Source organism: Euphorbia lathyris, chromosome 7 (assembly GCF_963576675.1).
Source record: "Euphorbia lathyris chromosome 7, ddEupLath1.1, whole genome shotgun sequence".
In the NCBI taxonomy this organism is placed as follows: domain Eukaryota; kingdom Viridiplantae; phylum Streptophyta; class Magnoliopsida; order Malpighiales; family Euphorbiaceae; genus Euphorbia; species Euphorbia lathyris.
Window position 1 is genome coordinate 70,187,461 of NC_088916.1, and position 12,781 is coordinate 70,200,241.

The following is a 12,781-nucleotide window of genomic DNA, read 5'->3' on the forward strand; positions in this document are numbered from 1 at the left end:
TAAGTATAGGTCTGACTAGAGCCCTATTGAGTATATAGCAAGTTGTGTTGATAGCTTCACCCCAGAAATACTTTGGAAGCCTGTTCTCACTCAGTATTGTCCTAGCTATTTCAACTAAGGTTCTGTTCTTCCTCTCAACTACCCCATTTTGTTGAGGAGTTCTAGGAGCAGAAAAATTGTGGTCAATGCCGCTGACTTCACAGAATTCATCAAATTGTTGGTTTTTGAATTCTCCGCCATTATCACTTCGGATGTGAGCTAATTTTAGGTCTTTATCATTTTCAAGTTTTTTAACCAATGTTGAGAACATCTCAAAAGCTTCATCCTTGCTACTCAGCAGGATGATCCAAGTGTACCGAGAAAAGTCATCTACAATGACCAAGGAAAATCTCTTACCACCCAAGCTCAGCGGCTGGACTGGTCCGAAAAGATCCAAGTGTAGTAACTCTAATGGACGCTTGGTTGAGACTACATTTTTACTTTAAAAAGATTTTTTAGTTTGTTTACCTTGCTGACAAGTATTACACAATTGATCCTTCTCAAACTTGAGTTTGGGCAGACCCTCAACTAATTGCTTTCTTGCTAATTTGGCAAGGAGGTCCATGCTTACATGACCAAGTCTCCTATGCCATAGCTAGGAATTATCTTCCTTTGACACTAAGCCTATATTCTTTGAAAACTTCTTTTCTAGGTTTAGCATGAAAACATTGTCAACACGAGGGGCAGTTAAAATCAACTCATTTGTTTTTCCCTCGAGTATCCTACACGCAGTGGCATCAAATACAACCTTTCTACCGCTGTCACACAGCTGAGCTACGCTCAGTAGGTTATATTTAAGACCCCTGACTAGGGAGACTGACTCAATAGTAGAATTTCCACCAACGGTACCTGACCCTACTATCTTACCCTTTTTGTTGTCTCCATAACTTACATTTCCTCCTCGTTTATGCACAATTGTGAATGCCTTGAGCATGCGCTGTCAATGTACCATAGCTTTGACTTCTCAGCACACCTCAGGCTCACCTGCAATGTAACTAGTTATCTTTAGGTACCCAAGTCTTTTTGGGTCCTCGCTTGTTAGAGTCAGCAGGTGATGCATCATATTTAATTTTGTGACGGCATACATTTATAGTGTGGCCATTTTTCCCACAAAAGTCACAATAATCTTCCCTTTGGGGGTATTTCCATTTCTGGTCAGCACGATGGTGCTGAGCATACCAACACACTTTTATAATGTGTCCTTTCTTTCCACAACAGTCACATTGACTGTTCTGCTGAGTATACTGTCTTTTCTGACTAGTACCCGAATACTCAGTCTTTGAATAGAACCTTTTCTTAGCTGATGAACTCAGCTGGTTCTGTATGGATGTGATGTCCTTTCTCAGCTTCTTAGAGTTTGATTGGACTTCAGAGACAAACCTATGCATGATTTTTAGATTTTCATCTTGCCTGGTATTGTCCTGGAGGAGATGTCGAAGGTCACTGAGTTTGACCTCTTCAATCTAATCACATCGCCTGCTGAGTGCTCTTATTTTCTTGTTACACTTTTTGATAAGTGTATAAAGATCACTCAGGGAATTTATCATTTCATTTTTGAGCAAAGGTAGAGATGTTACCTCAGTTGAGTGTTCCTCATGGTCAGACCCACCAGAGAGGTCAGCTTGCTCAGAGTGACAAGGGTCAACAGATTCATCAGCCATAAAACAGATGTTTGCTGACTCGGTGGCATCGGCTTCTGATGAGGTTGACTCATCACTATCACTCCATGTGGCCACCATTGCCTTTCTACTTCCCTTCTTGTCTTTCTTCAGGGTAGGACAGCTTGACTTGATGTGACCAGCTTAATGACATTCGAAGCAAGTAACAGGCTTTGAGCTGTCTTTCTTGTGTCTGCTGTCACTTGACTCAGCTTTATATTTATCACTTCTTTTGAATGGCTTTTTGCTGTACTTGTCATTTTTTCGAAACAGCTTCTTCATTTTTCTAGTGAACATGGCCATCTCCTCATCATCTGATGAGTCAGCTTCTGTTGAGTCAGCTTTCATGACAAGAGATTTTTGCTTTTTGTCATCAGTCTTTTCTTTGGCCTCAAAGTTCTTCATTGAGATCTCATGGGTCAGCAGAGATCCAATAAGCTCATCATACTTGTACGTGGTCAGGTCCTGAGCTTCTTCAACAGCTGTTTTCTTTGCTTGCCAGCTTTTGGGGAGACTTCTCAGGATTTTCTTCACCTGTTCTTCCTCAGTGAAGTTCTTGCCGAGTCTCTTAAGCTCATTGATTATATTGGTGAATCTTGCATTCATTTTCGAGATGCCTTCATTGTCATTCATCTCGAACAGCTCATACAATCGCATATGTTGATTCACTTTTGACTCCTTGACCTTACTGGTTCCTTCATAAGTAACCTCCAGCTTCTTCCAGATTTCTTGTGCTGACTCACAACCTGAAATCTTATTGTATTCTGCAGTATCTAACACACAGTGAAGCATATTGATAGCCGAAACATTATTTTGTAATTTCTTAAGGTCATCTTCTGACCACTTAGCCTCGCTTTTGACAGTTTTTACACCATCAATGGTTTCATAGGGAACAAAAGGGCTTTGGACTATAGCTAGCCATGCACTCATATTTGTTGCCTGAATGAAGTTTTTCATCCTGTTCTTCCAAAATGTATAATTAGATCCAAAGAACAGAGGAGGCCGACTAATAGATAATCCCTCAGGTAGTATTTGGGTTGTTTGATTTCCTGGAAGGAAACGAGTGATGTTCTCAGCCATTACAGGGATTAGCTCAAGATAGTTTTATCTTAAATAGTGAGCTGTTAGGCTCTGATACCACTTGTTGGTCCCGCGTAACGTAATAGGATTAGTTCCAAGGGGGGGTTAGGAACTAATATAACTTTTTTTCTTAATAATGCTGACTTAATTGAATGTTTGATAGTTTAACTTAGTTTCAGGTCAGCAAGGCTGAGTGTGGTGTGAGACAGCTTTAATCAGATACTGACTAGAGCTGTTTCAGTTGCGAGTTGGGAAGCAACACCTAAGTTAGTTTCCAACTCAGCATTCAGATTACTCAGCTTCAGCTTGTACAGATTATTTATTGAGTAATTTTAAGCAAGCAACACATACATATATATATCAAGAGAAAGGGTTAGAAGTTACTCAGCAGACTTATCCTGGTTCGGCCTCTCCGCCTACGTCCAGTCTCTGGAATCCTTCCGAGCTTTTTCAATCCTCTACTGAGATCTTTAAAGGTAGAGCACAAACCTTTTACAATAGCAACTGAGTATGCAAGAGTACCGTCCTCTATTCGTCTACTCAATCCTATCTACCACTGAATACTATAACCGAGTACTTAGCTTCTCTCTACCACTGAGTACTATAACCGAGTACTCAGCTTTCTCTCTAACTTTTTACAAATTATAAGAAATTGTTCTTTAATACAACAAAGAACACTTTAGATGACTGAATCAATCTAGACTTTTACACAATGATTGGAGTTTGGTGTAAGAGCTTGCTTTTTCTTTTCAGACAGCTTCTATTTTGGATTTGACTCAATGAAGATTTTGCTTTTTCTGTCTATCTCTTCTGTATGATCCAAGTGATGAATTGGTCTTTATATAGTGATTTTTGGGGCGCCAATGATTTGAATTCCGACATAGCCGTTGTGGGGAAATGGTCTCCTTTCGTCACCACTTGGTCAGCTTTCTGAGCTGCATGCCAATCTTGTCTTCTGTTTTTCGCCAGGAGCCAGGGTTGCCAGATTCATCTTCTTGTACCAGGTTTGTCTTCTTGTGCCAGGTTTGTCTTTTAGTAATTTATCAAATGGTCCATGCTTCTCGAAAAGGTCTTCAAGACAAATTTCCAAGGCTTCTGATTTGTTTCAGAAATTTGCCAGACCTTGTCTTCCAAGTTGACGGATTATTGATGCTGACCTGGCGACTACTCAGCTTGACTCAGCGTCTTCGCCTTCAAGCTATTCTGAAGAAGACACTTCTTTCGCAAGGCTGAGTTGCATTCTACTCAGCTTCTGTTGTGTGACTTACTTTTGCTGACTTTGTCTTGTCTTTCTCTTATGGATTCTTAGTTCCTGTTCTTGTTACTTAACTTACTCAACATTGAACAAACTCATTAGTACAATTAAATCAAAGCACTTAAATTTAATTGTTTAATCATGGGATTAACTTAAATAATTGTGTCAAATCAAAATCATGTGGAAAGGTGTTTCAACACAAAGCACCTGCATTGAGGATGCAGCCACACAATTCATAATTAACTCGATCCAATTTTGCTCCAAACTAATCATGTTGATGGTATCTCTGAGGAATTGCCAGCTAATCCTATTGTAGGCCTTTTCAAGATCAAGTTTCAGAATCATGCTACCCTTCTTCCCTTTTTTCTTTCTAAAGGAGTGTATAGCTTCTTGAACCAGAATGATATTGTCTGAGATGCTTCATCCAGGAATAAAGCTATTTTGATACGGACTCACAATGTAGGAGAGAATTGGTTTCAAATGATTAACAATGCACTTTGTGATTACTTTGTAAAGCATGTTACAAAGACTGATAGGCCGGAACTGTGAAGCGAATTCGGGGTGCGGAACTTTAGGAATAATGGTGATCAAAGTTTGATTGATACTGTTATCAAGTTCTCCAGTATTGAGCGCTTTTAAAACAAAAGAGCTCACATGATCCCCAAGTTTATGCCAAAGTCGTTGGTAAAAGCCAGCATTATAGCCATCCGGACCTGGGGCTTTGAAAGGGGCCATATCAAAAAGAGCAGTCTGGACTTCTTTACTAACAAAAACATTAGTTAGCCGTCTCTGATAACGACGAGGGATAGGAGGAAAACTCGCAATTGTATATAGGTTGCCCCGTACTGACATCTCTTCAGTATACACCTCCCTAAAGTGGCCGGTTATTATTTTCTGAACATCAGAAGCTTGCCAGTTCCAAACCCCCGATACATCCCTTAAGCCTTCAATTTTGTTCCTTCGTCTCCGGACAAGGGTAGATAAATGGAAAAAGTTCGTATTCCGGTCACCATAACAGAGCCAATTGACCCTCGACTTTTGAAACCAGTAAATTTCCTCTTGATGTAACAGCTCATCAAGTTCAGACTGAAGCTTAACCTCCAAACGCAGCATTCCAGAAGTTACCCGCCTACCCAGAGAAAGCTGCACACCTTCCAGCCTTCTGTAAACACGAGCCTTCTGATAACCAATATGACCAAACACAGTTGAATTCCAGTCTTGGACTTTCTCAGTAAAATCTATTAAGGCACTTTGAATATCACTTTGCTCCACCCAAGCGGAATCGAAGAAATCTTTGAAATTATTATGAATCATCCAAGCCGATTGGAAACGGAAAGGTTTGATACAGTTGGTGTTAATTGGCTTTGATGATTCCAGCATTACAGGGCAGTGATCAGATCTGTGTCGGGGGAGATGGTGGATAATTGCTTCCGAAAAAATAACCCTCCAGTCAGCAGAGCAAAGACCTCTATCTAATCTGCAAGCCACTCTTGTTCTAATCGAAGAACCGCGAAACCATGTGAGACGGGGCCTTTGGAAATTCAAATCAACTAAATCCATTTTGTTTATCCAGTCCGCAAAGGCTGTGCATCTATTTAACGTTCTGTGAGAGCCTCTTTGATACTGTTGAAATCTCCAAGCAGAACCCAGGGCAGCGAAACAGAATCCTTCATATTAATAAGCTCTTCCATGAACTTCCTTTTAAGACGCGTGCATTTAACTTACTATTTTTACAACCGAGTGATTAATTTATTATAATTTACGTAAGTTTAGAGGATTAATTGAATATTTTATACAAGTTCAGGGCAAATGATGTAAAAATGTAAAAAATGTAAACTACAGGTATAACATTACCGGAAGAAAATTTAGATTACTGCACGAACAATACACCCGACAGATCAATTAACGGCAGAAAGCCATCTTGAATCCCCAAAAACCATGTCTTGGCGCCTCTTCCTCTCCAAAATCACCACCAATTCCAAAACCCTAATCTCACCTCTCCTTCAAATCCCTAATCCTAAATCCTTCTCCTTCCAATTTTCCCCCTTTTCCACCTCTTTCCTTGTCACCAAAACTCCCAAAAAATTCAAGAAAAAACGCCAAAAACCTGAATCTCCTCGCACCAAACGCGTCCAGCACTCCTCAGCTCAAATTCCCCATTTCGAATCCCATGTCGACCGCGATTCTTACTTCAGATTCCTTACCAAATCCAAGCAATTTCTCTCCCAGCAACCCGAGCACGTTCTCCTCCTTGATGACGCTGGTAAGCTCTACAGAGAACTCGGCTTCGCTCGCGGCCGTAAAATCACCCGCTTCCTCCAGCGCCACCCACTCATTTTTCAAACTTATCGGCACAATGACAATAAAATGTGGCTAGGGTTTACCGATTTCATGGAGGGATTGCTTGAGGAAGAAAAATCAATAGTGGATTCCATGGAGAGTGATCGAGTTAATAAGGTGCGGAAATTGCTGATGATGTCGAAGGATAAACGAATTCCGTTGAGTAAGATTCATCACTGTCGATTATTATTCGGAATTCCTGATGATTTTAGGGATAGATTAGTTAAATATCCTGATTATTTTAGAACTGTGGTTGAAAATGATGGGAAGAGAGTGTTGGAATTAGTGAATTGGGACCCTAATTTAGCAGTTTCTCAATTGGAGAAAGATTTCATGGTTAATGAGGATAAAGTTAAGAAAGCTTTCAAGTTTCCATTGAAGCACACAAAAGATTTGGATTTAGACGAGGATTATGCGAGGAAGTTGACTTCTTTGAATACATTACCATTGGTTTCTCCTTATAGTGATGGGAAAAGCTTGGAGCTATGGAGTTTGGAGGCTGAGAAGTATAGAGTTGGGGTTTTACATGAGTTTCTGAACTTGACTTTGGAGAAGAAGGCATCAATACATCATATTGTGGAGTTCAAGGAGGAATTTTGCTTGACTAAGCATACATATGATATGTTGAAGAAGCAACCTAGGAGTTTTTATCTCGCTGGGACAGAGATGAATTGGGTTGTGTTTCTGCAAGATGCTTATGATGAGAGGGGAAATTTGATCAGTAAGGATCCACAGGTAGTTTTCGATGAGAAGCTGCGAAAATATGGTCAAATGAAGGAAGGAGAATTGGAAGCTAGCGAACGAGTTGAATGGTGAAGAAATAGACTGTTCTTTGATGAGTATGGTTGGATATATTTATCTTACAAGAAGCTCCTTGATTTCGGGGTGTATTGCGCAGATTGAAATGAAATTCCATTTGATATTCATGGCATAAGGTATCTGTAGTTTCATTTTTACTGTTTGACAAGCAGAGCATCTATGAATATAGTTCTACTCTAAAACTTTTACACATTTGTGTGCTTTCTTATTGCTAATAGAGATTAAACATTTCAACTTGAAGTTGTAAGAAACAATTCACAGGCATGTAAATTTCTTTATGTCAATTAAAACTCTTAGATCCTTCCAAAGGCACTGCAAATATCAGTGCAGTTGCCGGTTCCTTTGGTTATATTCCCCGGGTAGAATATCAGTTTGTGGCACTTGTCCAAACTAATTACAAAAACAGGGTGGATGGCAAACATTATTCCACTTTGGGATAGTCAACGGCACTTTCCGGTAGTTTGAATGTCGGACAAGCATTCCACTGCTTAAACTACCGGTAGTTTGAATCTCTGCAAAAGCTTGTCCTCGTATCGGACAACTCATGTTTTCTCTTGATTCCGCTATTCTGACGATCGGACACATGCGTTGAAATGTATCAAGATCTTGTAATTAGTTTCTGTATATAGCACAAACTGGTATTTTACCCTATACTCCCCCAGGTAACTTTTTGTTCTCAACATTTATCATTTCTAACTTTCTAGCTTCATATGCATCCTTGATTTTCTTTAGTATATTTGCAGAGAATATATTGACTTTGTTTTTTGATGAATTCTAGTTTATTCACCTGGAAAAATGCCTCTGTTTGTAGTCTAGGCTTTATTCTAGTCTAAGCTGCTACATTTCATATTTTTTACCTAATCATTCACTCATTGTTTTGTCTCTGGTGTTTGTTCCTTTTTTGGCATCCAGAATGTGCATTATACAATGCAAGTCACAGCTCCAGGAAATGTGTATAGCTATGCGGCTGTGATTCTTGCTTAACAACTCGACAACCGGTCAATGAGGATTTTTGCTCCGGAGCAGCTCTAGCCAGACTTGTCGGAATCTTAGGAGGTTGTTGACCATGGAAAGGGAAAACGGAAGATCCCTACTCTAAACTCATGAACCTCATGCGTGTTCTTGCTTTCTTGGCTTCTTGAAGACCTCCATTTTGCCTTTGGTCGCCTCCACTTCATATTTGGCTGAAATGTAATTTTTGGCGTTACATCTTTTGTCAATTTTTCAGTTTTGAGATTGGATGTCTTTCGAGTTGACAATTGTTGGTTCCTTCTTGTACTGTGTTAGTTTTCTTGGTCTTCTCAATAGTTTCACCGTCAAAGTTCAAGAATTTCAGGAGAGGCTCTGTTGCCTCAAGGACCTGAATGTTGGTGAGATCAGCTTTGAAACGGATTACAGTTTGCCACTTCATGCCTTTTGTTACAACTATTGTGTTAAATCTTAGTTTGAAATCTTGTTTGCTGTATGCAGATCCTTAGTTTCTTTTATCATGTATATTCTTTAAGACGGTTAGTGAACCGGGTATCCTATTCTCTTGTTCAGACCTCGATTCACATTTATAAAAGAACACATCTCTTTTCATTTGCATCATCTGATATTTACAGTTTCCGGGCATTAATCAACAAAAATTAAAGTTTAAATGACTCAACATGCATGAAAAAGAGGAATTTACATTGCATTTCATGATCCAATCATCACACCGCAAAGTCACAACTTCAAAATATTTATTACAAACCACCAAATGGTTTCAATAATATCACCCCATAAAGATGGTAACAAAACAAACCAAAAAAATTCACAAGAAATGTTTTTAAAATGTTTTCTGGAAGAAGCAGACTTGCAATGTATTTCGGGAAGAAGAAGCATGCACGATGTTGATGAATCCAAATTCACTATCGAAGTGCTTCAAGCTGACGAGTGCTTGATTGAAATTTTTTTTTGGTGATTTTACCCTAAAATGTTATGCTCGACATACACGTCCAATAAAGTATTTGACGCCTCGACCAGTGGATGCTCAAGCCCTTTCTCAACCACTCGGGTCCGTCCGTGCGTGGGGGGCAACATCTTCGAGTGATTGGTACGGCTCTTTGATCTGTTCTTAGTTCTCCTCGGCCCAACATTGCCTCTGTGCATGCTCACCGAGCTTGAACTACCGCCACTCCCTCGCCTTGCTGCTCTGCGAGTGCTTGAACTGTAACCAGTGCCAAGGGCCGCTTTAGCAACACTATCAGTAAGAACTTCTCGTGCTCTTTGTGGTTTGAGGGCCTGCTTGTTAAGGTACACTAGCTTTGTAAGCAGACCACACACTGCCTTGCGAAGCTGCTCTTCACTGACATTGCTCTGAATTGGGTTGCCCAATAGATTCAAAGCTTGAACAGAACTGTAGTTAGCAACAAGTTGCCCCAGAGCTTTTGTTGTTGTTATCTTGTTAAAACTGAGGTCTAACACTGTAAGCTTCAAAAGTCTATGTAGTCCTTCAACATCACTGATCTTGTTCCCAGCTAGATAGAGTTCTTTGATCATTGTACAATTTGATAGCCCTGATATAATTCAGATTCATTTAGGAAAAATGGCACAATTGTATTGTTACAATGACTAGACATGTTCATGCACTAGGCCGAGCCATTTTATGTGCAGGCTGGTGCCGAGCTAAATGTCAAATATGAATGACTAAGCCCAGTCTATGAGGGGCGGGCTGTGCTGACCCACTTTATGTGGGCGCTCGAGCCAAGTCAAATGTCAAATATGCATATACAAACCTAACCTAACCCATGAAGGGAGAGCTAAGCAGACCCATAAACAGGTCTATTAGAATCTAAATGAGGTAAAACTTTAATAAAAGCATTATTACCCTGCCCAATTCGAGAAATGCGATTATAACTCAGATTAAGTACACGCAACCGGGTTGTCTCTCTGAGTCCTTCAATGCAACTGATTTTATTTTTTGACAAATTGAGAGTGTGAAGGCCCTTTGGCAATGATCCTGGGCAAATATAGGCTGCAAAAAAAGGAAAGACAATCAACCATGTTAGTTCCGGGTAAGTATTTTTCAACCACTGGACATTTTGCTTGGCTTCAGCTAAGCGTGTACCTATGAAATTGTTTGACAAGTTAACAGTGCGAAGACTGGTGAAGCATGATATGTTGGGTGTAACTCTTAATCCAATTCCCGAGATGTGAGCCACGGTTGAGGAAGAATTCAAAGACTGGATTGCAGAATTGGCATGTAAAATGTCCTCTGATAGAATAGTGTCTGGACGTCGAGCCGAGTTTGGTACAATTCTTCCAGTCTGAGGAGAGGGTGGGAAAATAATGCAGTCGCCATTGCTGCCAGCATCATTATCATCATAACTGATAGGAGCTGGTGGTTGGATCTCAAGTTCTTTTACCCACTCATCAACTCTTGCAAAGGGTGATGAAGATGATGGTTCCATAGGGAAAGCAACCCAGTGATTCTGATCCCACAGACCAGAAGTCTCATGGTTGAAGCCATCCCAACTTTGACTATCATCTTCAACATTATTGAGGCCTTTGTTCAAGGATTCTCCAGTAAATGACCCAGGTGATTGCATATTGCTAAGTGCTGTAGCTCTATTTGGCTCAAATGTATCTGAAGAGTAACCACATTGCTGTTTTAGTGGATTTACAACTTGTGGCTTTGGTTTTATCTCCGGTTTATGCAGGTTTCTATGACTCCAGAGGAATAATTTCCACCACAGCCTTCTGCTCCTAGAAGGTAGAACCTGGCTGGAAGAACGTTTCTTTAACATCACTCTGTCAGCACTTCGATGACTCGCCACCGATGTTGGACTGCCATGTTCTCTCCACATCTTGTCTAATTCTTCTCCAGAATTTGAAGGAAGACACTGATCAGATACTCTTTTAAGCACTTTGCCTCTTTCCACATTAGAGCAGGATCGCTTGAGCTTTGGTGAACCCCAAATCTTGGCCCTCCCAGTCCCAGGATCACTGATATGCCCAGTTTGAATCTCATCAATGCTCTTTTCGTTATCTTTCTGAGCTCTGTTTGTAAACTGCTCATTGACAACGATATCAAGTGAAAGTGAATTGGAGTAATTGGAGCTTGGACTTCCTGGAGTAGCCTCGCCACTTAATATAGGAGCATGATGTTGGAGATCAGTTTCAGACAAGTCCCTCATCATAGAGGCATTCTCTTCATGCTCATCTTCCCCCTCATATGCTACCTCTGTAGCTTCTTCACCACCAGGACCATATTCATCCCTCTTCCTAGTACTCTGAGAATCCTTACCTGAATGATTTGAGTCAACAGACACACTAAAAGATGTTTTTTGCAGCTCTTCACTCTCAAAAGGTTTCACTGGATGCTCAAGCCTAATTTTCAGAGTTCTCTTTGCCTTGAACTCAGCTACTCCTCCTGATGCTTCCTTATCAACCTAAAAATCAAACAAACAAACAAAAATTAAACCAAATTACCTTATCCAACATATCAAAAAGCGTTCATAAGCAGTCTCAAAAAATCCCAAATTCAATCAATTCTCACCTTCTTTTCATTATCCTTCCCCTTCTTGGCAAAGCAGCACATGAATTTCTTCATTTTTTGAACAAATGAATATACTAAAAATCCCCAGATAAAAACAAAACAGACAATCTATTGGCTCTCTATCCTTTTCCTCTGCGGTTCCTCCTCTATTTTTGTAAGAGTAAGATTTATTCTAAAGCTTACATCGTTGATTTCTTATAATTAGGCATAAATTGATCATATAGTACTGATCACATACAAAGATTAGATGAAATCAAAATTTAGCCATAATCAATAGGAAGGTGCCAAAGCAATGACCGTGCGCAAATAGACTGTGAGGATGATGAAGGACAACCAGAAAACAGAAAGCCACCGTCTGCTCTGGTTGAAACAAAAATCACAAGAGTGTCGGCCAGAGTTAGACACGCGAAAGCTTCTCTCCAGAAGCTCCACGAAATCTTCTTTCACAACCTTCCCTGTCAAAATTGAAGATCCAATTCAACATAGAAAACGCACAAACTTACCATTAACGCATTAAATTCGATAAAAAAAAAAACAGCATTCCAAACCAATTAAAACTACCAAACATAAAGAAGCATTTATATCAATAAAAAACGCAATGCGAAAGGAAGGAGAAGAAATCAGATACCTAATTAAGAAGAGGAAATCCGGCAGATAGAAAAAGCAAATTGAGAACGAAGAGAAAATCGGGACATATGCAGGAATATAAAGGGGGAAAGAGAAGAGAGGGGGAGTTATGTGGCAAAACGGTGAAGAGACAATGGGTGGAAAGGACAAGTAACGGCCAAAAAAGGGGCCGTCGAAACGAAGAGGTGGAGAATGATAACTGCAGACGAAATGTACGCGGATCGTACACGGTGGTCTCTGTATTTCTTTTTTTACTACCTTAACCTTCTGTAGGATTCCAACAAACTTACCTGTATTAACTGCCTTTTACGCCTATAATTTTTTATTTTTTTCCAATACTATATATATCTAAATATTTATAGTTAACGTAACACATATATAAATATAGTTTGTTTTTCAATAATATGGAAATAACAAAAAAAAATATAAATATAGTTTTTT

At 39.8% G+C, this 12,781-nt stretch overlaps 2 protein-coding genes across 3 annotated transcripts; one reads left to right on the forward strand and one right to left on the reverse strand.

Annotated features, from left to right (window-relative positions):
• Positions 1-5,917: 5,917 nt before the first annotated feature.
• On the forward strand, positions 5,918-8,772 carry LOC136235534 (protein WHAT'S THIS FACTOR 1 homolog, chloroplastic). Of its 2 annotated transcripts, none has more exons than XM_066025251.1 (2): positions 5,918-7,853; positions 8,104-8,772. In XM_066025251.1, the coding sequence occupies exon 1, from the start codon at positions 5,971-5,973 to the stop codon at positions 7,186-7,188; it is 1,218 nt and encodes a 405-aa protein (XP_065881323.1). In that variant the 5' UTR covers positions 5,918-5,970; the 3' UTR covers positions 7,189-7,853; positions 8,104-8,772. The 2 variants fall into 2 exon arrangements, with proteins under 2 accessions (XP_065881323.1, XP_065881322.1); XM_066025250.1 differs by having other exon boundaries at positions 5,918-7,307.
• A 73-nt stretch (positions 8,773-8,845) lies between these two features.
• Positions 8,846-12,514, reverse strand: LOC136235533 (uncharacterized). The gene is made up of 5 exons (XM_066025248.1): positions 12,342-12,514; positions 11,714-12,168; positions 10,283-11,606; positions 10,043-10,189; positions 8,846-9,731 (listed from the first exon to the last, which is right to left on the reverse strand). The coding sequence occupies exons 2-5, from the start codon at positions 11,765-11,767 to the stop codon at positions 9,139-9,141; spliced, it is 2,118 nt and encodes a 705-aa protein (XP_065881320.1). The 5' UTR covers positions 11,768-12,168; positions 12,342-12,514; the 3' UTR covers positions 8,846-9,138.
• Positions 12,515-12,781: the final 267 nt, after the last annotated feature.

Coding starts and splice junctions, on each gene's coding strand:
- LOC136235533 (XM_066025248.1), bottom strand. CDS start 11,767: ATGAAGAAATTCATGTGCTGCTTTGCCAAGAAGGGGAAGGATAATGAA. Junction 10,190..10,282: donor CTTGTCAAACAATTTCATAG/GTACACGCTTAG, acceptor CTTTTTTTGCAG/CCTATATTTGCCCAGGATCA. Junction 9,732..10,042: donor CATTTCTCGAATTGGGCAGG/GTAATAATGCTT, acceptor GAATTATATCAG/GGCTATCAAATTGTACAATG.
- LOC136235534 (XM_066025251.1), top strand. CDS start 5,971: ATGTCTTGGCGCCTCTTCCTCTCCAAAATCACCACCAATTCCAAAACC.